Source organism: Tyto alba, unplaced genomic scaffold (genome assembly GCF_018691265.1).
Source record: "Tyto alba isolate M040663 unplaced genomic scaffold, T.alba_DEE_v4.0 Super-Scaffold_7, whole genome shotgun sequence".
Taxonomy (NCBI): Eukaryota; Metazoa; Chordata; class Aves; order Strigiformes; family Tytonidae; genus Tyto; species Tyto alba.
In genome coordinates this window covers 18707210-18732581 of record NW_024881328.1, presented here as the reverse complement: position 1 = coordinate 18732581, position 25372 = coordinate 18707210, and the positions used below count along the sequence as shown (strand labels likewise).

Sequence of the window (25372 nt, the reverse complement as noted above, 5' to 3'; positions counted from 1 at the left end):
CTTGACCCCAGCCCTACACAGAAGCCGGCAGGGCAGCTATGGGAGCTGGGGGTTTGTGTACCCCCTGGCCCAGGGTGACATGGAGTGGGCAGAAATACCCCCAAAAGGGGGAATTTAGCCCCAAGACACCGCGCTCTGCCCTGGTCCCTCACCCATACCCTGCTGCCTGCCCCCTCACCCGCCATGCTCCCCAGCACTGATTTCCCTGGGGCCAGCAGGGATTGCTCTGAGCCACATGGTGTAGCCAGGCAGGGGCTGAAACCACCCAGCATCCCCCCCCCATCCCCAAAGTCACTGCATAAGCCCTGCACAGCTCCCCCACCACCCTGTTTCATCCCAGCTCCCACCTCTTCCCCTTCTCCCCTCCAGCCACTGACCCCTTGATGATGCTGAGGGCTTCGCTCTCTCCACCAACATGAATCTGACCCCATCATGTCAGAACTGAAGGAAACAACATGCAAACAAACAGCCTGAGCCATGGCTTTACCCTCCACCCCAGGACCAGCTCAGGGGGCCGCGGGGGCCAGGGGGTCGGTTGAAGCGATGGTGTAACCTGCCAGCACATTGGGAGCCCGAGTGAAGTGGGGTGATCACAGCCCAGCAGGAAAGGGCTCGTTAATAGCTGAGCCCTTTTAGCAGAGATTAGGGAGCTGCGCGGCTTTGATCTTTGATTGCCAATTTGCATCTTGAAGGCTCTGGGACCTCATCCAGCCTCAGCGCAACCCTTTGTGGTTATCTCGTGGCTAATGGATTTGTTCTTAATGCTGGAGCGTGCAGGCTAAAGGCTGATTAAACCCTCTTCGCGGTGCTAAATCAATGGAATAAACATGATAGGGGTTGGCTTTCCCCAGCCTGCAGGCTCCCGGGTGGAGGGGCTGATCGACAGAGCCCCTGTGCCCCGGTGCTGGGAGGGGCTCCCTCCTTGGGGCTGCCGGGCAGGGTAGGAGGTGCTGGCACCATTGGGCAGGGACAACCTCACAGCCCACATCCCCATATGCCTGTATCCCCACCCTCTGCTCAACATGTGGGCAGCGATGGGCTGGGGGTGCCTTAGGACTCCAGAGGTGCCTGCCCCCTCCTTGATTCTTGGGCCAACATTGCCCTTGTGCTGATCCTTGGCGTCTGCATGAGCTCCCCAGTCCCCTTCCAGCTCCTCCTGGTTCCCAGAGCTTGCTATGGGAGCAGGGACATGTCCTGGCAGGGATGGAACGGGACAATCTGCCCCTGCAGCTGGGGGACTCCCCGCTCCTTATGCCCCCTTTACCTCCCACACCCTGGGGACCAGATCCCATCTCCTCTGTCCTTCGGACCATCTCCCCTTCCCCCTGCTTGGAGCCAGCGCCGCGTTCCTGAGGACCGTGCGCTGCCTGCAGCAGCCCATACATCACGTGCTGTAAGCAGCAGTATCTGTACACACTTTCCATAATGCCCATGGTCTCCACTGAGTGCCCAGCTTCGAGAAAATGCAATTCCCACTGAGTCTGCAGGCAGTGTTAGCAGGGAGGACAAACTGCACCCTGCCCATGGATGCCCCAGGAACAACTGGCCCTGCATCCTACTCGCTGCCCGGGCTGGGGGCCTGGGTGTGGGAGCTGAGCTCCTGAGATGGGCAGGAGTAAGGTTCTGGGGACTAGGAGCTGTGGGGTGGAGGGTTGTGGGGCTGCGAGCCAGAAGGAGACAATCTGAGAGCATTCTGCACACTCTGCTTTTGGCAGGGCCCATGGCATCACCCTGGATTCTGCCAGGGCAAAGCTGCCTGATGGCATTTGAGTGACAAGACCCCCAAGCAGGGACCTGCTCCGGGGCCCAAGCTGCCTGTTCTGGAGGATGAGACATGAGCTGCTATGCAGTAAAGCTCAGACCAGCACCTTGCTGGGAACCAGTCCATGGGGAGAAGGTGCTGGGAGCAGCCCTGTTGGCCTTGGGCCGTGCCCGTGCCAGGCTCGGCCCCGGCAGGTAGTGGCTGCGGCAGAGGCAGCCGGCTGCTGCACGGCACGAAGCCGGTGGGATCACACGCTGAGATTCCCATCTGCAAACCTCACTATTGGATCACATCCCCTCCACCAATATTTGCTGAGCGCGAGAGATAAAGTGGTTACAAAAGTCATCGGTGCCGGCATTTCAATCCTCTTGGGCTGGCGGCAGAGGGGTGGCCAAGCAGGCTGGCAGCCCCCCAGGGTGGTGGGACCCTGACAGCTCAGCCCCCCGACAGCCATCTCCACTCGGTCAGCATTTCCCCCGCAACCCCCAACGCAGCACCAACTCACCCTCCCCAGTGCTGCCCCATCCCCTCGATGTCACCCCGGTGTCCCCGGCTGTCACTGCCCTGCCCTGCCTGCACACACAGCCCCCTCTCGCCCTCGCTCCAGGCTGCCTGTGCAGTCTCTGCAGCGGTTCCTGAGCCGGTGAGGCAGGACACCATGCCGAGACACAGCTCCTGGAGGAAAAGCCCAGAGTGTTATCAGCCCAGGGGGGAGTTAATTAAGGTCATGTCAGGTGATAAGAAAACAGAATGTCAGAGTGGCAACAGCACAGGGTGGGTCAGAGCCTGAAAAACTCCCTCTGAAAGGCAACTCCACCGAGATGCGATCGGCCAGGTGCTCGGAGACGGAGAGGTTGTCACAGCCACACACGTGCGGGTTCCAAGGACGGCATCACACACTGGACCCACGTCCAGTACAGGATGGGATGGGAATAGGGATAGGATGGGAATGGGGATGGGATGGGCTGTGGTATGCTGTGCCTGGGCAGGGAGAGCCAGCTGAGCAGCCGTGGGCACCCGCTCCTGTCCTCGTGCAGGAGCAACGCGCTCCGGTGTGATCAGCACTGTGCCAGCAGGGCAGGAATTGCTGTGAACCTCTGCCCATAATTAGCGCATGTAATTGCAGACACTCTCTGATTAGCAGGACCTCAGAGTCAGGAATGCCAGGATGCTAGACAGCACTCGCGCTGCTCCTGCCTCGGACTGTTTGCCTCCCTGCTTGGTGGCAGCTTTGCCCCCTGGGCCAGGCAGCACCACGGGGCTGGGCGAGCAGGGCTGGCCTGGCAGGGCCCACCACGGTGCACAGTGGGGGGATGGAGCAAGCTGGGGACCCCGGGGACGTGTACAGGGGACACAGTGCCAGTGCAAACCCACCTCTCCCATGCACCCAGCACCCTGCCTGGCCGGGCAGGAGCCGAGCTGCCAGCACATAATTAGTACTTGCATCAATCTTGGCTGGATTTGTGTAGTGCCCGCAGTCCTGTGCTGCCCGGGAAGGCAGGCTGCTCTGTGCCCTTCCCCAGGGGCAACCGCAGCAGATGCCGGGCTGGCCCTGCCTCCTCCATGGGGGCCACAGCCCCAGGGTAGCCCCCAGCTTGCCCCCACGTGCACCCCACCACTCCTCACCCCATCACCCTCCGCAGCGGGGACACCTGCAGGCCCCCACCCTGCCCTGCTCCAGCCGCTGGAGCGTTGAAGATGGATGGAGACGCTTCTCTCCGCCGCACGGTCCCTCCCTCCTTGGGCAGTGAAGAAACTGAGGGGATGGCAGCTCGGGAGTGAAGGGCACAGCAGGGTTTGGAGCGCAAAGGGGGGCGGCCAAGCCGCAAACACCCCCCTGCAGCTGGAAGGCACAGCAGTGCCCACCTCTGCATGCCCAAACAGTGTATGAAGTCCATGGGCAGCATCCCTGGCCAGTACCTGCTCTTCTTGGGGCTCCCAGCTCCCTCCTGCCCCTGTCCTGCTCCCCTGGCCCAGACGAGCACCCCCAGCCCATCCCCGGAGGGGTCCCCAAGGCTGAGCTCTGGCCTGGGAGGAAGAAGACCGGGGGCAGGAAAGAGCCTGGGGCAGTGGCAGGGACACCAGGGTGCAGGCAGGGACATGGGTGCCACCCGCAGCCCTCGCTTTGCCACCCTGTGGGTGCAGGTGCAGGTGGTGGAGGGCTGGGACAGCTGGGGACGTGCGGGGTGCCAGGGCCACTGCCTCCCGGCGATGACACACTGGCAAAACATCCCTGTGCAGCCGAGCGTAGCGCTTCGCCACGGCCGCTGGCACCGCTGACAGCCGCTCCCGGCCCCGTGACATCCCGGGGACCGCGATGCCCCGGGCACAGCCGGGCTGCAGCCAGATACAGGAGGAGACACGGGCACGGCTCCTGCCCCCGGGGCTGCCCGTCAGCCCTCCGCAGCCACTGTCCCCGACGTGCCTCACCCGTGCCTGACCGCAGCACCCGCAGTGCCTGCGACGTCTGCAGCGCCCGCAGCACCCAGTGCCTGCAGCACCCGCTGCCCAGACCACCCCAGGGGCACTAATTGTGCCTGTGACCGGGGCGGGGGAGCCACGGCCTGATTGCAGCTGCCCAGATGAGTGCAGCCGGCTCAATCAGAGCCGCCCAGCCGGGCACTGGGAAATTAAATGGCTAATGAGCTGCTGGCTGGAGGGCCGGCACTTAGTGATTAATCAGGGGCTCTGCTCTGGAGAGGCATATGCCTCCTCTCCCCTCCCGCCCTGCGCATCCCACTGGGGCTGGTGGCCGTCATTGGGTCAGCAGGTCCCCCCAGCCCCTGCTCCCCAGCCTGCCCCGACACCGTGGGCGAGGGCCAACCTGTCTCTCCAGCCCAGATGAGCTTCCCAACACAGAGAGGGGTCCCTGACCCCCGTGGGACACGGCACCCACAGGTCCTCCCAGCCTCTGGCTTTCCTGCCTCCCCCCCTTCTCCTGCGCTCGCCTTCCCGGCGCTGCATTCAGGAGGGAATCTTTTGTTCTGCTGGAAGAAAACCTGTTGACTCCAGCCGACCTTAGCTGGCGCTTAACAGCCCTTCAGGTGCAAAGCGTGCTCCAGCTTTCATCTGAGCCTGGAAAGGGGCACAGCAAACTGGTGGTGCCTCCACTGAGGGGGTCCCCCCCCGTGCAAGTGTGGCTGGGGAGGACCGGCCGAGCAGGCAGCGATGTCTCACAGGGACAGGGCAGGCACATGTGCCCCGAGTGCCAAAGCGTCTGGGTTCAGGACCAGCCCCCCCTGCCCCCCGCCCCCCCCCCCAAGATTGGCAGGACGGTGCCGTGTGCCCTGGCTCAGCATCGGGCTGTCCTCACCTCCCGCTTGCCACCGGCACAGCGATGCAGCCGCAGGCAGATGGGGCCGGCAGCGCCCTGCCTGAAACCGCTGCTGGCACAGCACACCGGGGCACGGCTCAGAGCACACAGGGAAGGTTTTGCAGCGTAAGCAGGGGACAGCCGAGCGCAGAAAGGCGCGGGGAACCGCAGGGAAGCTGCTCAAGCAGGAGTCTGACTCTGCTCGCCTGCTGTGAAGCCCTGGCTGGCTTTTCCTCCCCTTCACGGCCCTTGCAGAGATGTAGCAGAGGTGTCGGCACCCTTCGGCCCTCACACCCTCGCTGTGCAGCCAGTGCAAGGAACATGCCCAGGGGACGAGCTCTCTGCCTCCTCCCTGGCTGCATGCTGGGGCAATGCCTGGGAGAAAAGGCCAGCAACCAGCAAGGAGCAGGTTAGAGAGATGCATGTTCTCCCCTATTGCACAATTAATCATGAGAAGTTTTTCCTCCTTTCATGCACAAAACAAAATGTGGCAGGGCGCTCTGACCACAGGGACTCGCTGCTTGCTCTCCAGTAAAAAAACAGCCACATCTGGCAAAGAAATAACCTCAGAGCATCCCTCTATGTGCAGGCGGGGAGAGGCAATGCAGGCCAGGCAGGAAAACCGAGCAGGGCTTAGTCTGCAGCCCCCCTGTGTGGCGAGCACCTTCAGCCTCTGGCATTTGCCCACCCTCCCCAGCTCCTGGCCCCCACAGGGCCATGCTGCTTTGCCGGCACCATCATCCCGGCCTGCAGACCCTGTTATTCCAGTCCTGGACATATAAATGCCCACGCAGGATGTCCACCCTGCTGCTGGCTGCCTGGGTGCCGGCAGCAGCCCCTGTGTCCCCTGCCTGGGCTCTCCTCCTGCCCCTGGCTGCCTCCCCCCTGCCTGCTCCATCCCCCAGCCCAGCCAGAGCCTCAGCCTGTCCTTTCCCAGAGCAAGCTCAAGCCTCTCCAGCAGCGTTCCAGCTATTTGTTATTGGAAAAAGGGGGAAATACGGTTTTCGACAATTATTGTTTTTTCCACCTGACTGGCTGCAAACTTGTTAATTTTTTTCTTTAATGTGTGAACAGTGTCGACGGCAGCTGCATGTGAAATGACTCGACGCCCTATCTGCGGGTCCCTGGCTGGCTTTCAGCGCTCGCACCGCAAACATTGCCTTCTATAAATAAAGGCCTATATCTCATCAATGGCAGAACAGCAGAGCTTTATATAGTCGTCTTACATAAAACCGTCTCTCTTTATGGGCTTCAAACCATTTGCGTCACTTAGTGCAGCTCCGTAAACCTCCTGCTCCAGCCGCTCCCCCGCAGAGGGAGACCCGACACGGCTGCCCCCGTGCCCCGCGCCACAGATGCCGGGGAGCCCCGGGGCCCCTGCTCTGCCTGGGGCTGCCCCCCCAACCCCCCGCAGGGCCATGTGGCAGCTGTGTCCTCGTCCCCTCGCCCCGCCACCTTGGCACAAGCCTCGCTCCAGCCCGCCCTGCCTTGGCACCGAGTGCCGGCACAGCAGCCGGCACTGCCAGGCACCCTGGCCCCTGGGGATGGCCGGCCGCAGGCCAGCGCCACACACCCTGCCCTTGTCACCCTCCCTGTCCCTGCCCCGGGTCCTGGGACGGTGCCGGCAGGGATGCGGGGAGGTGCCACTCCATTTTCCATCACTTGGGAATCAGGGACCTGAGGGCATGGGATGACCGGGGGACACGGCACCAGGCTGGGGGAACCAGCCAGCTCCCAGCAGCTCCAGCTCTGGCATGCAGGGGACACGAGCCTGCCTGGTGGCTTTCCACCCTCGCTGTGCCTGGTGCAGGGGGTGCCGGGGGCTGCCACCACGGCCATGGGGTGCTGGTCCCAGCCCCAGCCTGCACCCAGGCTCTCCTGCGGTCCCCTGGGCCCCCAGCTCCATAAGGCAGAGCCTGCCCCTCCAGCTCGCTGCAGGCACCCGCCTGCACATATCAATGGGTCACAGGGGGGGTGCCGGGAATTCCCGCCGGGGCTGCAGCAATGTCAGCAGCGCAGGAGCCGGCAGGGCAGAGCTGCAGAGACCATGGTGACAAGCCTTCATTTACCCCTGTGCCACCCCAGCTGGCTACCCCAGGCGGGCAGGTGGCCGGAGCCGAAGGTGCACAGGGAGCCAACAACATGACAGCACCAGGACCCGCGGCGTGCTCTGCCCTGGGGCTGCCCCAGCGCCGCACGGCCGTGGGACCCCTGCCACAGGTCACACTGGCACCAAGGACGAGGTCACGGCTGTGCCCTGCCAGCCACAGTGCCACGCACCGTGCCAACACACTGCTAGCACAGGGAACCTGCACCCCAGCACCCCAGCCAGCCCTGCCCTATGCCCAGCCAGCCACACTGCACCCCATGAACACCCCCTGCCCCCCAGCTGGTCATCCCGCACCCTGTCAGCCCCACAGCCCTATGGCCCCACATCCCCTTGGCCCCACAGCCCCGTGGCCCCATGCATTATCAAGTGCCCGCTCCCAGGGCCAAGCCCCCATGGGTGCCCTGGCCCCATCCTTCCCGCAGCCACGCGAGGTGCCCACCCCACTCTGCAGCCAGCAGTGCTCCACAGACACCCCGCGGGTGCCCTGGCCCCAGGGGATGGCAGTGCCTCCCGTCTGCCCAGCCTGGCACGTGGGACCCGCTTCACGGCACGTCCCGCGTCCCTGAGGAGCCACACCAGGCGCGGGCGTCCTGGCCGCTGGCTCCCCCCCATATCAGAGACAGGCTTATTAAGTGTGTGATATTAAATTACCCAGATAAGAGCGTAAGAGCTTTTAAAGTCAATTCATTAAATATAATTATGAAGAGAGCTTTTTTATGCTCACGGTGATCCGATCTCAATCAGGGAGACGGTGGGAAAGCCGCCGGCTCCTTCAGCATCTCCGCTCCCCCGCCGTGTCGCCTCCACACTCCCCTGCTCCCCCGCCTCGGCCCCCTCCCGTGGGGAGCCGGCACCCACAGCCACAGCCCTCGCCGCCCACCCCACTGCCCCGGCACCCCCTCCCCAGTGTCGCTGCTGGTGCCAGTGCCACCCCGCTTGGATGGGGGTGGCATGGGGGGTCTGCCCAGCAAAGGGGTGGGAGAGGGGAGGTGGTGGAGGTGAGATGCAAGGTCCCATGGGGTTGAGGAGGAGGGCAGTGGCATATGGAGATGCTTGAGGACAAGAGCCGAGGGTCTGGGGAGCTGAGCACAGGCGCTTCCCAGCCATGGGTCCCCTTCCCTGCAGGGTCCAACCCTCTCCCTGTCCTCTGCTGAGCAGCCTCCTTAGGGATCTAACGATGCATCCCTGCTCCCCAGGCAGGAGGGGTGTGCGTTTCCCTCCCCTCCCACATTCATTAATGGAGTATTCTGACCAATTAATACCTGCCAGCCAGGCGGAGGCTACCCCGACCCACGGCCGGACCCCTCACATGCAGCTCAGGTGACCCCACACCCGCCCTTCACACTGGGACTCACCTCTCGCCCCGTGCACCCCCAGCCACAGCCTGGGGTGCAGCTGCACACAGGGCTGACCCTGTCTTTCTGAGGGAAACCATGGGGAAATGGGGGTTCCAAAGACACCTTGAGAGCCCCACACCCCTCACACCTCTCCAGCCGTCCGAAAGACAGCTGGAATCGCCGCAACACCCGGTGTCCCCTTGCCACAGCACCCCGAGACCCACTATGATGAGAGTCTTTGTAGTGGCACCCCTAGGTGCAGCCAGCCCCTCGCTGTCCCACCACAGTACCCCAAATCCTGATTAGCCCCATAATCACCAACATGCTGCTGCAGCCCAGGCACCACAGGGCAAGGAACAGCAGCCTGGCTGGCCGGGAGCAGGGTGGGCTCTGGGCTGGGGTCCCCACACAAGGCTGGTGGGAGCAGCTACCCGCTGCTGGGAGCTGCTGGACTGACATTTATTTTTAGACGTGAATTGTATAAATTAGCATTTCTCAGTGGATTAAGCAGCAGGAATTGTGTAAAATTAAATGGCAACGAATTGCATTAAAGTCCCCCGTTTTCTGGCACAAGCAGTGCCTCGAGCCGTGCCCGGGCAGCTCATGTGTAACAGCACCGGAGCTGCCGCCGCCGCTCCGGACGGGAGCACGACCAACCTGCAGCGTGTCTGCACCACCCGGGACACAGACGTGGGGATACACAAGCCCAGTGGCCAGGCTGTGAGGATGGGGGGCTCTGGATGGGTTGCAAGCCCCCAAGGAGGTGACTCAGTCACCAGGCTGGGGCTGGAGGACGTGGAGCTGCTGAGTGGAGTGCGGTGACCCCGATGGGGACGGCTGGGCTTGACCGAGCAGCTCACAGGCATGGGATCGGAGAGGGATGCTCCAGGCTCTCCTGGGCACCAACACACCAGCCCCAGCCCAACCAGTCCCTGCCACGCATGGCAGGACACCCACCCCAGCTGCAGCCATGCCACCATGATGCTGCGTTGGGACCTGGCTCCAGAGCCCCATTGCACCCCAGCCAGGGCAGGTCCTGCAGTGTCTGAAGCTCTGTGAGTGGCTGAGGGGCTCCTGGTGAGCCCCCCTGCACCCCAAGACACACTCAGCCCTGTGCAGCGGGAGAGGGGAAATGGAGTGGGTGAACACTGGGGGCTGAGCAGGCATCAGGCAGCACAGGGCAGGTGAGGAGCGAGTTCAGCTCTTTCGCCCAGCATAAGAATAGGCTGAAAATGTGACATTTATTAAGTATGGTTCTGGCAGAAAGGTCACAAGGAGTCCCCACTTTGGGACTGGTGAGGGTTGCAGGGGGGACGGTGGCACAGCCTTGATGGGAGGAGGAGGTAAGGGCAACAGCCTGCTGGCCACCCACCCCCCCCCAGCCAGGATCTTTTGGGGTCCATATGGGGTGCAGTCGAGGATGCTCCCCCTATCTTGGTAGAGGGGCTTCCCCCTCTGGGGTCTGTGTGGAGTGCCAGGGAGATCCCCCACGGCAGCCCGTGTCCCGGGCAGGCAGGAGGTCCTGCCTGGAGAGCTGGGGCCAGTGCCAACTCCCAGAGGCGCTGCCAGTTCTCAGCAACCTCCCCGCTCCCCCCCAACCTCCAGCCCTGGCAGGACTGCCTTTGGCAGCCACACATCAGAAACAAAAGGCTTTTGACAGGGGACGCGGTTTTGAGAAAGGCACCAAGCTCCCACCCGGCCATGAGCGGAGCCTTCTGCCGCAGCCACTGACGGGATGTTGCTGGCAGCCGGGGCGGGGGGACCAGCTCCACACACCTCCTCCCACGGCCCCTAGACCCCTGCACACCCCATCTGCCTTGCCCCCAAAGCAGTGCTGGGAGGGCTCTCCCGTCCCACAGTGCCCCCCGACATGGCCAGCACCGGCCTCGGGCTGCAACCGTACCGGGATGCCTGGCATGAAGGCGAGGGTTGGCACAAGCCACCAGCCGCAGATGAGCCCCCAGCCCCGTGGGGACACTTCCCAACCTCCCGCTTAATGGCGCGTAAAGACCGCTATTGATTTCCCGTGCCGGCACCGCAGCTCCGCTCGCCCACCCGGCAGGGCTCCGTACCCGCCGCCCTCGCCAAGGCACCGGGCAGCAGCGGGGGCAGCCCAGCCCCGCACCCCCGGGCAGAGCGGGGATGGGGGCTGCGGAGCATGGCACGGCTCCGGGGGGGGGTCGGAAAAGGCTTCGCCAAGGCTCCAGCACAGCCCTCCGGCAGCCGACGTAAGGGGCCACATTTGTCAGCGGGGCTGCAGGGGAGCCTTGCTGCGGCTCAGGGCTGTCCCTGCCGCCTGGGGAGATTTACAGCCCAGCCGGGCTTTATTACACAGAAGATGCTTACGCTGGGGATTTTTTTTTTTTTCCCCCATAGTTTCTTAATTTGCTATCCCATAAAGAACGTGGATTTGTGACGTTAAATAGGGGAAGATCATTTACCACTCGCGGCTCTTACTTAAAGGATCCGCACGAGTTATTTATTGTGTGAGCACAGGCTGCAAGTGGTAGCGGACACGCTCCAGCCTCAGCGCTGCTCCTGCTCCCCAACATGCAGCCCGCCACCGGCAGCCCCACGGCTTGGCCACCCTCGTGCTGTAAAACTTCCAGCCTCTGGATGAAGTGCCCAGAGGGAAGGAAGGACTCCAGCACTCCTGCAAGCACGGCTGCAGGAAAAGCTCCTTCCCCTCTCCGGCATCCCTGGGGATGAGACCTCTGCTCCAGGGGCTGCTCGCCATGGGCTGGGCACCCTGGGACCCCAGGCTATTTGCCTCACTGGGATGTGCTGGCAGTCTGGGAGCCCTCCATCACTGCTGGGACATGCTGTGACTCACATATCCGCCCACTGCAGCGGGAGTACAAGAGCCTTCCGAACATAAAGGCACACATGGGGACGCAGGACTGGGACTGATGATGCCTGGAGCTCCCCGCCGCATGACGGCTGGGTGCAGGGCAGCACGGGTGCTCCTGCATCGGGGCCACAGCTGGGAGGCACCGGAGCACCCAAGCTCACACATCACAGCTGGGACTCACCCTGCCTGCCAAGCAGCTTGCGCTGTGTTTCAGTCATTCCCAGGAGGCACGAAGGACTGATTTGGCTCAGGGAACGGGAGTAGGAGGCTCCAGCTGCAAATGGTGTGATGCCTGGATAGGTCCCACCGCTGCCTGGCAAGGCTTTGGGACATGCTATGTGGCAGAGAGAGGTCACATCTTCCCCCATCCCTCCCCACGCCCATGCCCTGCAGTCTCTCCTGCCCCAGGTTCACCCCTTTGCTCCAGGCAAATGAGAGGTGATGCGGACGCCCCTTTCTGCTGACAGCCCCTGATACCGCAAAGGCTGGGCTGGAGGGCTGAGCTGGGGACAGAGGGGTGGAGGCTGTGGGAGCCCTGTGCTCCCCTTCTTTGTGTCGTGGGCTGGGGATCGGCTAGCACTAACCATCCTCATGCCTGAAGCCCGCTCCGGTGCAGAGTGCTGGCACACCAGAGCCCGGCTGCCCAGGCATCCCCAGGGCAGACCCGTAAGCAGCTGAGGCAGGCAGGCCAGCTGGTCCTGCACAGCCACCCACTGAGAAACCGGGTCCCGGTGACTGTCCTGGCAGTCACCCTCTGCTGCCACGCAGCACGGCACACGCCACACACCGTGTCCACGCTGCGGGAAGCTTGTACTCAGCCCCATCTGCCCGAGCTCTGCCCTGCCAGCCTCGCAGCACAGCTCAGCACACACCAAATCCCGTTGCCATGCCGTGCCGCTGCCCGGCACACGGCTGGGCTCGCCACCTCCCCCGCAAGCCAAAGCTGTGCAGGATCCCCCAGGCAGACCCTGGGGCTGGAGCCGGCGTGGCTGAGCCATGTGCAGGACTGTCCAGCCCCAGAGCTCCCTGCTCCCAGCCCTGATGAACCGCACTTCTCCCCGGCAAACTCAGGCAGCTGGTGTAGAGCAGGCACAGAGCCCAGCAAAACCCCAGCAGGAGTGGGGCTGCCCCCTCGCTGCCCCCTGCTCCTTCCCACTCCACTGCAGTGCCCTATGCCACCCCCCCTACACAGGGCAGCCCCCCCTATACCGGCGCTTTCCCAGGGACAGCATCACCCTGCGCAGCGAGCAGGCTTTGTACCGATGGGCACGAAGTGAAACAGGACGTGCTGCATCAGCCATTTCCAGCCCCGTGGAGCCTCCTCTCGCCCCCCAGCATCCCGCACAGCCCGTGGCATCGCATCCCCCTCCCCGGCACGGAGCAGGCTCCGGCTGGCAGCACCGCTCCTGGGAGCGCAGCAAGCCAGACGAGCAGTAGCCCCTGGCAGCCGTAGGAGAGAGGCGGCTCATTTCCAGAGTCATTACGGTCTGAAAAGGGTCCCATCAGGTATTCCGCCCGTTCAGCACATTTATTTTCCCAAACCACAGCGGGGATTTGTGATTCCAGGCTCAATATTAGTAAGAGCTGCACACTGGCAGCACCCGGCTGGGAGCTCACTGCCTGGGCTGGCAGGGCGCTGCTGGGAAGAGGCCCTGCCTGCAAGCCCCCGGCACCAAGTGAGTAGCCCCGGACAGCCCCCCCACTCGCCCAGCTGTAGCCGTGCCTCGGGAACAGAGCCTCTCGGCGTGTGTGCATGCACACATGTGCGTGTGCAATGCTGGCAGCCTCCAGATTCACACACATCCCAGCACCACCCTTCTCAAACGCAGGAAGGCTCCCCTATGTGCAAAGGGGTCTCTGCACCGCCCCCCCCCCCCCCCACACACACACACTCCCACTGTGCAAAGCACCCTGCGACAGAGCACTTCGACCCACAGGGAAGCGCAGGCTGGAGCAGGGCTCTACACCACGGCTTGCCCACTGCCCACCACACACCCACCCTGGGGACTGCTGAGCCCTGCTCCCCCCACCCCGGCTCTTGCCTGCGAGCCCCTCCGGCACGGACCTGCTGGCAGCCTGGTCCTGCGCCCGCACAGCCCTACCAAGAGCTCCCACGGAGGATCCTCTCCCTCCCTCCGTGTGAAACTTGGAGGGAAACTCAAACAGAGAAAGATGCAAACTTCAGCAGCCGGAGCGAGCCAGGGAGCCCTGCTCTGGCGAGGTGCAGCCGGGTTGGTGCCCCCCACACCAGCTGAGGCCCCCGGGGAAGCTGAGGCAGGCGTGCACTCACCACAGTGAAATCACGGGATGAGCAGTTCTCGCCACTGAAGTTGCAGCTCTTGAGCATGTCGTCGAGCTGGTGGCCTGTGCGGTTGACAATGTCAGCCATGTCGGGGTCGGGGTAGAGCAGATCCGTGGCCTTGTGGCCGTCCCGGTCTTTGGGGGGCAACCCGGTCATGTTGGCCAAGTGGAAGATGTCAGCGTCGGTGAGCGCCGAGTGACGGTAGCGGTTGATGTTGCAGATGGTGATGGCAGGGAAGACCATCTCGCGGATGGCCTCCTCGTCCAGGGCCATGACATGGGGGTGCTCCAGGTAGAGCAGCGCTGATTTGGCCGCCTGGTAGAGGAAGAAGGCGAGCGAGGCCAGGAAGGCAAATGCCCAAAGGGTCTGGCGCACACCCAGCTGCCCTGACCTGCAGATGTGTCCCAGGCCGTGCAGCGTGCTGGCGCTGGCGAAGGCAGCCAGGTCCCGGGAGCGGGGCCGGGCGGGCTCCTCGATCAGGCTCTCCTTATCCCCTTCTTCTTTCTCCTTCTGCTTCTCATCCTCCTCGGCAAATTTGATTTTACACACGATCTCAATCGGCATCTGCCCCGCACGGCCGGCGTGCCCAGCCAGCGAGCTGCCCCCCGGCACGGGCACCAGCCGAGAGCCCGGCCAGGCACTGGGAAGGGGCTCGGGTCCCCCCCAAGCCCCAGCACGGCGCCGGGAGGGCCGAGCCGTCTCGGGAGGGAAGCGCAGCCCCTCTCAGCAGCTCCGAGCCGCTGCTTCCCTCTTGTCTCAGTAGTCGATCGTCTCCTTGTGCCTTCGCTTATCAGCACAAATACAGCTGTCAAAAACCCCTCTCTCTCCTCTCCCTCGCTCTGTCTCTCTGCCTCTCTCCTTCGCTCCTCTCTGGTTAAGACCCCAGCAGATACAGGCAGCATTTAGGCATCATGTGCTAATAAAATCCAGGGAATACTTAATAATTCAAGACATGTCAACATTATTTCATCGTCAAATAAAGAGCGAGCGCCAGAGAAAAGAGGCAGTGTGAAGGGCCCCGGCGCCTCCGGGGCAGGGAGCCGCGCTGCGCCCTCTCCCCAGCCCCGGCACCGAAGTGCTGCCGAAGCCACTTGTTTGAATGGCTCGGGAGCTGCCGGAGCCGTGCCGAGCCGAGCCGTGCCGAGGGGGAACCGAGCCGAGCCGCGCCGAGGGGGAACCGAGCCGCGCCGCGCCGAGGGGGAACCGAGCCGCGCCGCGCCGAGACGCTCCGCTCCGCTCCGAGCCGTGCCGAGCCGTGCCGTGCCGTGCCGTGCCGAGCCGTGCCGAGCCGTGCCGTGCCGAGCCGTGCCGAGCCGTGCCGTGCCGAGGCGGGCGGGGCACGGAGCCTGCCCCCCGCCGCCGCCGCCGCCGCCGCCGGCACCGCCTCGCCCCGCCGGCCCGTGCGCCCCGGGGCAGAGCGCGGCTCGGCGCGGCGCGGCGCGGCTCGGGCGGGGGCGGGCAGCCTGCGGGCAGCTCGCCCGGCGGCCCCCTCCTGCTCGCCCGCCCGCGGACTCCTCCTGCCTCGGCGGCTTCCCTGGCCGTTAACCGCCTCCCTGCCGCGGCCCGCCGCGCCCCAAGCCGGCGGGCGCCGACACCCGTCGGTCCCGGTCCCGGCCCCGCCGACACCCGGCCGGCAAACCGCCGCCGGAGCGGGGCTGAGGACGGGGCGTCGGGGGTGCACCTCCCCGCGTCTCCCCCCGCCCCGCCGTGCCCCGGAGCCAGGAGGGCGGCAGCACCGCCGCCCACCCCCGTGTCCGCCACCGCCCTCCCCCGCTGCGCTTGCCGTGCGCCCCGGCTGGGCTCCCCCAGCTTCATTTCTGCGCCCCCCCCCCCCCCCCCCTTGCGCTGCACGCCGGGCTCCGCACTCCCCCGCGGCGGTGCACAAGTGGGGGTCACCGCCCGCAGTGACCGGCTCTGTTAGGAAGGCTGAGCCAGGGTCACCCTCACCCTCTCCTGCCCCGCTGAGCCCCTGCCCCTCCTCGCGTCTGTCTCTGCTCTCTCCACGGCACACTCGCGTCCGCCCCCGTGCGCAGGCCCACGCGGGACCCAGCTCCCGCGGCAGCACCGCGGGCAGCGGGGGAAGCAGGATGACCTCCTGCCCCATCCTGCCCACAAGCAGTGGGGCTCTGTCTGCATCGCCCAGTGGGGTCGGGACTGTGTTGAGGTTATGGGTTCACCCTGCAGCACCGGCCACAGACACCCGTGGCGCCTGGATCTGGCTGCTCCCCATGCGCAGCACCTTCTGCCAGCAAGTCACGACCTCCCCTAGCTTCCTGCCTCAGTTTCCCCAGCTGGTGACAGAGGGTTAGCTCTGCTAGAAAGGCTGAGCTGGGCCCCTCACCCACAAGTCAAGCACCCCTCTACGACCCTGTCTCATAGCACAGCGGTGGAGGAAACACCGGCTCGCTGCCTCCAGAACAAGCCCAGCACTAGGTACCCCCCCCCAGGAGACACGGCTGGCGAGGTGCGTGCCTGGCTGGGAAGCCGGGGTCCCCGGAGGACAAGCGATGAGACAGCTGCCCATGAGCTCGACAACAGGCCTCGCCTCTCCCCGGGGACTGCGCCGCAGGTCAGCGTGACCTTCACTGTGCTGCCGATGCCAACGGCAAAGCTTTCCCCAGTCGTCCGGCAAGCGCACACGCATCTTCAATCTTCCCATCGATCTGTGCATGGCACACATGTTCCTGCCTCCGTGCGGGTCAATACAGCATGATAGGCTGCCTCCGGCAGGGAGCACGCACAGCCCCAGCCGCCCGCTTCGCCCCGCCCGGGGGGGATGTACGTGTACGTGCCAGCCCCGCACCCCCAGTTCGGAGAGGTACGGCAGGGAGCTGGCCGGGCAGGCGGCCCGAGGGCCACCGTCACTGCCGGTGGCCCCAGCTACACAGTCACAAGCCCCAGGCTGCTTCCGCAGGGGCGGGGGGATGCGCGGCCCTGCAAAGACAGTGGGCAGCAAGGGCCTGATCCTGTAGCGAGGAGGTTCTGCAGAGCAAGGTGCTGGCCAGCGTTGGGTCCTTGGTCTGCAGAGCCTGGTGCGGAGTGCCTGCCTGCGTCTCTCAGTGCCGTGGTGGTGAGGGGCGCGAGGGCGTGGAGGATCCACCCTGTAAGCAGAGATCCTGAGGTATAGGGCAAGCTGAATTGTGTGAGTTGAGACTGGCAGGAGGCTGGTGTCCTCTGGCACAGCAGCAGGATTGTCTCTCAGCATGGTTCTGGCCCCCACACCACAGGTACCGCAGACCCCTGCTCTCTCTGGGCATTTTCTGCTCCATTAACAACTGCCAGTTGGGCTGGGGGCACCTGTCAGCACCTTCCCCACAGCATGGTCCTCTCCTGTGTGACCAAAAAGATGCGTCCTCTCCTCCGTCTCCTCCTGCCTCTCCTCCATCATTGTGCCCTGGTCCTGCCTGGCCACCCAGCAAGGGCAGGTGGGTGCTGGGGGCTCATCACCTCGCTGGGTGACCCAAGGCACGGGGCTGAAGTGCAGCCAGGCTGGGCTGGGATCAAGCTATCCCCAAGTGAGTGGCACCCAATGCACGAGCCCTGTCCCCGGCTGCGGCTGCAGGCCTCCTGCCAGCCACAGAGTGGGGAGGACTGTGGCTTCACAGCCACCAGCACCCAGAGAGGGGGCACACCGGGAGAGATGCTGGGCTGGAGGGGCAGGGAGCAAGGAAGCAGCATGACTGGGAGGGGAGGCAGCAGGGCTCAGGGACTGCTTTCTCCAGGGACCAGGCAAGGCAGCAAGCACAGCACCAGCTGGGAACGGCTGGTGCTGCCACTTGGCAGCACGTTGGCAGCTCAGCGTTCTGCACCGGAGCACAGTCCCACCTGTGGCTGAGCACCGCACGCCTGCTCAACGGGGGGCACGAGGCCACGAAGATGGACTCTGTGCGGCGTGCAGCAGGGCTCGTCTGCCCCCTCCGCCTGGCCATGAGCTGCTGCAGAGCCTGTGTGCCCGCTGACGCTCCCACATCCAGCCCTTGGCTTCAATGCTAACAGCATGATGCCCCAGGCTCCGGAGCGCTGAATTCACTAGCCACCACGCAAGCGAGCTGACAGGATGGAAGAACCAGCCAAGGGCTCACCGGCAGGTCGGGAAAGTGGGGTCCTCCCAGCTCCCCCCTGCGCCCCGCAGCCCGTGGGGGATGCTGAGCAGCAGGGGCTTGGCGCAGGGCCCACGCGCTACGCCAGATGACGGGGGGAGGCTGCGAGCGCCGGAGAAGACAGGACTGGAATTCGAAATGATGTTGACAAATCGGAGAAATGGCCTGAAAACAATCAGATCCAATTCAAAAGGACAAGCGCCAAGAGCTGGGCTGGGGCAGGAAGCAAATCTGCCCAGCGAGGGGAGGGTGAGCAGCTGAAGGACAAGGCTGCCGAGCGGGCAGGAGGGCAGGGCAGAGCCCCAGCTCAGCAGCAGGCAGCAGCACCAGCTTGTCCAAGTTTCACACAGACACTCAGGACAGTCCCAGATGGATAAACAAGGAGTGCAGAGGGTTGGAAGCCCCCCAGGCAGGACACGCTGTGCAGGTGCCGTTATCTGTGTGTGCAGAAGCTGCACTTCCAGATGCCTGGCAGCCAGGCAGCTGCCTGGAAAAGCAGCTGGGACCTGGGAAAAAACAGGAGAAGCCTCATTTGTTTGGGATATGGGATCTACCGGTGTAATATGGGATGTCTGGCTGCCCTGCAACTGAACTGAGCTCAGTGGAATGGAGGATGTTGCTCAGGGCTGTGTGAGAAGGAGCATCATTCACGAGGCATCTGAAGTACTTGCTGGCAGCGAGGCCTCGGTGGGAGCCCTGTGTCTGGTCCGGGACCAAATGTCAAGAAAAATCCAGACTAATTGGAAAGAGTACAGAGGATGGCAATAACAGAGAGCAGTGCTGGAGACCGGCTGGAGGCACTGGGAGTTTGGGCGAGAGCAGAGGAGGCTAAGAGGCTGCATCCGTAGACAAAATAACTGTTGTGAGCACAGAAAGAGGGGGCTTTCTAGAGCATCAGGGCCCTGACACACAGTTGAAGACAGCAGGGGTTAGGTGGAGCCTTCACATAGGAGAAGCCGGCCCACAGCCTGGAGGGGTGCTTGGTGGGACTGATCCTGCCGTGGTGCCCTCCAGCACCCTTGTGATGATTCTTCCCCTCGAGACACAGACACTGTCTGTTTCTATTCTCGGGCCAGTCTGGGTGAGGGTTTGGTTGAGATTTCCCTATCTTGTCACCGAGCCAATGGATCGACTATTTGCTGTACCAGCACCCAGCCTCCTGCCGCTCTCCGGCACCGGGGCTGTGCCGCAGGGGTGAGCCCACCATCCCGGCCACCCTGCGGGGCTGCAGCCCCTCAGCGCAGACCCAGGGGATCAGCCCGGGGGCACCGAAGGGTGCCATGGTGGGGGCAGCCCAGGCGGGCGGGCGACACAGATGGTAGGACAGTTACAGCACCAGGCAGGTAGTGGGGACCTGTCTGAGGGCAGACACCCAGCAGGCAGCCCTTATCTGATGTCCTGCTAGTCCGAGCTGGCCGGGACCCAGGTCCTGCTTGCTGGGTGCTTCTGCCACCAGCTCAAGCCTGTGAGCCGGCTGCCACGTCTTCCTCACCAGCTCCACAAGCTCCGGAGCCGGTGCTGGCCGTGGCCCCGCGTCCAGAGGGAAGTGGATCTGGGGCAATCATTAATTTTGATCTAATTGTAGGAAACGTGACTGCGGAGCCCAGCTGGCCGCAGCGCTCGGCTCTGCCTCGCGCCGGTCAGATCCTCTGAGACCCTTGCAAACACAGCGGCTTAACAAGCGTAGCCTCCTCCCCTGGCTTCCCCGGCGCCTGCCCGGCAGGTCGGGCTCCACGGCAAGGGCGGTGAGCGCCTCGGCTCTGGGGAGATGTGGGATGACAAGATGTCCACTCCAATTACGGGAGAGCAGGGCTGGTGACAGTGTTATGAGCATGCCAGGCATCACTGCCTGCCACGGAGCCGGCCACGGATAATGTTGCTTGCCCCCCACTCACCAAAACCTCTGCGCTGTCCTCCTGCACCCACGGGGAGCAGTGGGGCTGGGAATGGTGGAAGGGAGCTGTAGGCACCAGAGCAGGCAGGAGAGCCATCGCTACGACCACCATCACCAGCCGCACGGTGCTGGGATACGGGGGGGACGGCAGCTCCAGTGCCACAGACCAGCCTCGCTGGTGGCCCCAGTCCCCTGGTCAGGCGGTGGCTGGGCTGAGCTGGGCTCCCCCGCATGCAGGGAGCTGCTCCCCGGTTTAGCCCACGGCGGCAGATGACACGTCTGCCGGAGCCAGAAGATGCATCGGCGATGCAGTACCCCATTAATGCACTGACCCCCATTTGCATAAACTACCCCCATTAAACACAATACCTTATTAAATGCTTTACCCCAATTAAATGCAATACCTTAATTAATGCAACACCCCAATTAAGGACAACACTCCCATTCAATTTATTCCTTCATTAAGCGCAAAACTTCAATTACAAAGTCTCTTTTGTAAGCTGTGAGCAGGAGCTCACACAAGGTGCCCTGGACACCTTTTGTGGTTGCCAGAAAAACAATTCTGGGTTTATGCAGCTTTTGGGGTCCTGCCACCAGGAATTTAAGGAGTGGGTTTCGGTAGGATCTGAGTGTAGGAGCATCTGCTGCAGCCGAGCTGGGTTAGATCCCATCAACTCTCAGTGGGATAATGGGTCAAATCCCAGCCTGGTTCATAAGAGAAAAGGGTCTGTGCTGGGCTGATTCCATGGTATTTAGCTCCATGGGGAAACTGATGCCTTGCTGGTTGCCCTCCTGACTTCCTCCACCCAGAGATGCTCAGCCATGCCCCCTTCCCAGCCAGCCCCTGCCCCCACGCCCAGGGAAAGGCAGCAGGCAGTGACTGCTGCAGGCTGCCCTCCCATGCACAGCAGCCCCGGCTCCTGGTCTCCATCTGAGACACCCGAAGTGTCACAGACCTGTACTGCCCTGGCTCTGCTGGGCTGAAAGCAAGAGGAGCAGCAGTGACCAGCATCCGTGTTCTGCTCTGACCCCATCAGTACAAACCACCCCCGAACTGAGCCAGCCACTTGATTGCACCACACAAACATCCTCACTGAGAGAAAACGCATCTAAAAGCTTCACAAATCTGTGGAGAAGAGCAAAGTCGAGGCCTCTTCCCAGCAGGATGGGCACACGTTTCAGCACAGAGGGTGTTCAGCATCCCGAGGAGGATGCTCAGCCCAGCACCCATCTCCAGGCTCCAGGTCCAGCCGTGCTTGCTGGCCTGTGGGGCTGGCGGGAGGTCAGGCTGGGCTAATGCTGCCCTCCAGTCCCGAGTGGGAGGAGTGGAGGAAACGGCCTCACCGCCCTCAGCGCATCCCCCGTGGCTGGAAAGGCCATCGCAGACGTGACCGGAGAGCGGCTGTGTGGCAGCAGGAGCCCCAGCTCTGAGCACGGGGTGCTGGCGGGAGCGCGGTCCCTCCTGCCCTCGGCGCTGTTAGGAAGGGGGAGAGCGTCCTGGGAGACATCGCTGCAGCGTGCAGAGGCACTCGTTTGGTTTTACAGCCTTTTATTGCTGCAGCTGGTTGATGCTCCCTGGTCTCTGCCATCTTGAGGAGGGTGGCCAGGCAGGCTGGCACATGGCTGGGCTGTGGGCTTGCACCACTAGCAAAAGCACCAGCATGACAGGGGAACTGGGCTCAACACCCTGCTGGGACAGTCCCCAGTGCTACCCCCGCACAGCCCCTCTGCCCGCAGTGTGAGGCCACCCCACCCCACCCCCCCCTCCACCACTTGTCACCTGCCTGGTGGTTTATAAAACTTTAAAGCTAATGGTGTAATAAACTCCAATAATGATATTGCAGCTGCACCGGGGCACCCTGGGATGAATACATTACGGGAGCCGCAGCAGTTAGGCAGGGCGGGCAGCACTGGGGGGGTGAGATGCTCCAGCCAGCGCTGCAGGAGTCAGTCAAGCCTACCCCAGCCTTGCAGTGAGCAGGGCACCCCCCTACTTCGCTCCCTCCCAAGCGACAGCCGAGAAAAGGCGACTGGAGGGCGGGCAGCCCACCTTGGCCACAGTCCTCCCTGATCATAAGCCAGCCCAGGAGACCTCCGGGGGAAAAGGAGTTGGGGGGAGCACGAGCCCCTAAAACAGCCTATTGGCAATTTCTGACTCACGGGCAGGGTATGCTCGGATGGATGAACTGGGCCGAGCCTGGGGGACCACCCCGATTCCAGTGGTGGGAGGTCCCCACGGCATTGGGCTCCTTGCTGGGCCGAGCCCCGGCCACAGTGTGCAGCCCCCGAACACCGGCCAGGCATCCCTGTCCTGCCACAACCGTGCCAGCCCCGACACACACCCATCAGGGCTGGCCTGCCAGCACGCACAGCTGCGTGAGTGAGTAGGGGTGCTGCTGAACACAGCTGTACGGGCACAGCTGGGAGTGCACCCCATAGCCACGGGAACGTGCTCAGAGCTGTGCCACACCGGAGGGGCAGGGTGCAGGTGGGTGCAGCCCTGCTGCGGCGCACAGGGAAGGATGAGAGCCCCATCCCACCCAAAACAGCCCTGATCCTACGCCAGGGAGCAGGTCTCTCCTGTACTGGCATGGGAGCAGAAGGGTGATGGATGTTGCAGGGCTGGCTTGGCGCAGCAGCAGCAGGGAGCCCATCACCAGCCTCTCAAGGCACTTCTGGAGGGGGTGCAGCCTTTGAGTAGCCCCAGTGCAGGGCACAGGTAATGCTGGTGCTCTGGCAGCACCCACACCAGACAACAGGGCTGGTACCCACTCGCCACGGGCCCTCAGTCTCGGCCCTGGCCTCGAGGGATGCGAGGAGCCGGATGGGAGCGTGCCCAGCCAGCGGAGCGTGCGGATCCGCTCAGCATGCTCCGGGAGACATCGCTCGGCAGCTCCCTCGTGCTCCGCTGTGCCCGCAGGCCCTGTCCTGCCCCGTCCCCTCCAGCCACCAGCCCCCGGTGCCCGGGCAGAGCCATTCCGCTCCTCCTGGCCCTGGCCCGCTCCTCCTGCCCCCTCCGCAGCTCTTCGCCCAGGCAGCTCCTGCGTCCCGCTTGCCTTTCCTAAAAACAACAGAGCCATAAACCGCCAGCCGAGCTGCCTCAGCACAGCAATAGGGATGAGGTTTTAAATGCACCCAAGTCAGGAGGTTGGAAGTTATGGGTCCCTGAGCAGCCGTAGCTCAGCCACATGGTGCCCATGATGGCCCCGTGCATGCACAGCCGCCGCGCCGCGGGCAAGGGGCAGAGTTAGCGTTACCATGGGAACCATCGCTCCCCATTTCCTGACATCTGTGTGATTAAAACCTCAACCTTAATGCCACGGCCCCACCAATGACATGCGTGGCGGGGGGGTCACCCTGCCTGCCCTCCCTGGGCTGCCAGGCGAAGGGGCTGGGTGCCGAGCCCGGGACGGCCCTTGCCCCTTGGCAGCTGGCGGAGAGGTGGCGGCTAGACCGGGTCTGCATCGGGGAGCAGGAATTTGGAAGAAGTCACTGGGTGTGAGCTCCACAGCCCAGCTCCTGGGACTGGGATCCAGCTTGGCGGTGGGCCCCGGGGCCGAGCGCACCATGGGCACGGCGCACAGCTGGCCGCCGAGCACACCGCATTAATCAGCCCCAGCATGGGCCATGAGCGCTGCCGGCACGGCGGGTACCGCCTGCTGCGGAGCACACGGCTAACAGCAAACACGCCACGTGTGCCGTGCCAGGCACTGCGGAACCGGGCGCCTTCGGTGTCCCGTGTGCTGCAAACCCCGGGCACGCCGCTGGCACCAAGCGTGGAGCGCGCTGCAAATGCCCAACACCTCGCTGGGCTTCATCCTGAGCACGCTGTGAATAGGGAAAGCATCCGACAGCCAAGCGTCCTGGAAGTGTTGACCCCAAACGGGGGCCATCGCAAACGCGACGCCTTCAGGCACCGAGCTCCCTGCAAACAGGCGGCTGCTGCTGAGCACTGAGGGTGCAGCCGGTGCCACGCATGCCACGGGCGCTGAAAACTGTGCTGGGAACATGGGATGCACCATGGGCTGTGAGTGCTGAGCGCTGCCAAGTGAGCCTCGGCATGGAAACCACGGCCTGACGGCACTGCTCATGTGAGAGCCAGTGCTAGCAGCTCACAGAGCACGCTGCAAGTTCAAAGCGGGCTGGCACCCGGCACCGAGCACGGGCTAAATCGCAGAAGCACCACCGGCGCGGTGCAGCAAGCTCTGTAAATAGCAAGAGCATGAGGAAGCTTGCACTGACCACACCGCGGGGCTGCGATCGCAAGGCGCGCAGCGAGCGAGCGGCGTGTCAGGCGCTGGGGGCTGGGTGCAGGGCAAGCAGCAAGCACGCACACCTGCAGGAGCGAACGGGGAGCGCGGGCGCTGCAGGCTGAGCCCGCTGCACGCACTGCACGCAGCGCTGGCACCGAGCACCAGCCCCAGTGCCAGAAGGCTGCCGTGAACGCTGATGACACCCCAGGGACCAAAATACCGAGCATACCGCAGAGAGCAGGCCGGCGCGAGGAGTGACTACGCTGCAAGTGCCAAATCTAACAGGCACCGGGCACACCTTGAATACAAAACGCTGCCTGCGGGGATTGCTGAGCGCTTGGCGAACGCAAAACCACGGCTGAACCCAAACGTTGAAGGCGCTGCAAACAGCAGCGGTGGTGGGTCCCGTTGCCACGTCTGCTGAGCGCTGCCGACCCTGGGCGCGAGCACTGTGCAAATAACAACGATGCCACAGGTATTAAGTGCCGAGCACTTTGCAATTATCAAGCAAAGTGTGGGCATCAAGCGCAGCACACGCCATGACTGCAAACACGCTGCAGGCACCAATTTGACAAATGCACTCCTGATAACAAGCGTGTGGCTGGCGCTGAGCACGCTGAAAAGAGCCTGCGAGCATGGGTACAGAGCGCCACGGGCTATTGCATACACCAAACCTGGTGCAGGCACCGGGGACGCTGCATACATCAGCTCGGGCATTGTGTGTGTTGCAAATACCCAGCACATCATGGGCACCGAATGCCAGCCGAATGCTTCCCTAGCTCCTTGTTATGTGCTGTGCTCTAAACAGGAGATGTGCCAAGGCACCACCCTCTCAATGCATTGCCAACGCCAAACTCACACAGACACCAGGCACCCCCCACACTGACCACCGAGCGCTGGGCACGCTGCAAGCACCCCTCTTGCAACGCCTGCCTCAAAGCCAGCTCCAAAACGGCAAGGTCCCCCCCCAGCACCGCGTACTCTGCAAACACCAGAATCGGCGCTGGCACCGAGCGCTGGCACACCCCATGGCACCAACCTGCCCCGTGTGTGTAACAGCAACGCGGCAAACTGCTTGCAGCCGGCGCTGAGAGTGCTGCCAGGGGGGTGAAGGCAGCCCTGCCTGCAGGCTGCCGGCCCCACGGCCCCCCCCCCACGCCAGGGTGCGTGGGGTCCCGCCTGTCTCTTGGGTAGTGATGGCTGTGCCGGAGGGCCAGTGGTGCGGCGCGTGCCGGTGTGCTCAGGGCCTGTTATTTCATTTTCACTTGTCCCATCCCATTAGCACAGCTGTCTGCCACCAGAGAAGGGAAAATTGATGCTAAACGGGATATCAATTTATCATGGAGTGTGTCACCCGCCGCACGGCTCTGCCAGCCGAGCAGCAGAGACGCGCTGCACCAGCCAAGCAGCACCTGTAATTAACAGCTCGTCAGCCTCCCCCACGCGCGCC

General features: G+C 63.7%; 1 protein-coding gene across 1 annotated transcript in view; it reads right to left on the bottom strand.

Moving 5' to 3' along the window:
* ASIC4 (acid sensing ion channel subunit family member 4) overlaps positions 1 to 15038 on the bottom strand; it is a 29943-nt gene extending 14905 nt beyond the window's left edge. The window contains exon 1 of the mRNA XM_032985325.2: positions 13664 to 15038. Within this exon, the coding sequence (XP_032841216.1) occupies positions 13664 to 14239 (576 nt within the window). The 5' untranslated portion in view covers positions 14240 to 15038. The remainder of the gene's footprint in view (positions 1 to 13663) is intronic.
* Positions 15039 to 25372: the final 10334 nt, after the last annotated feature.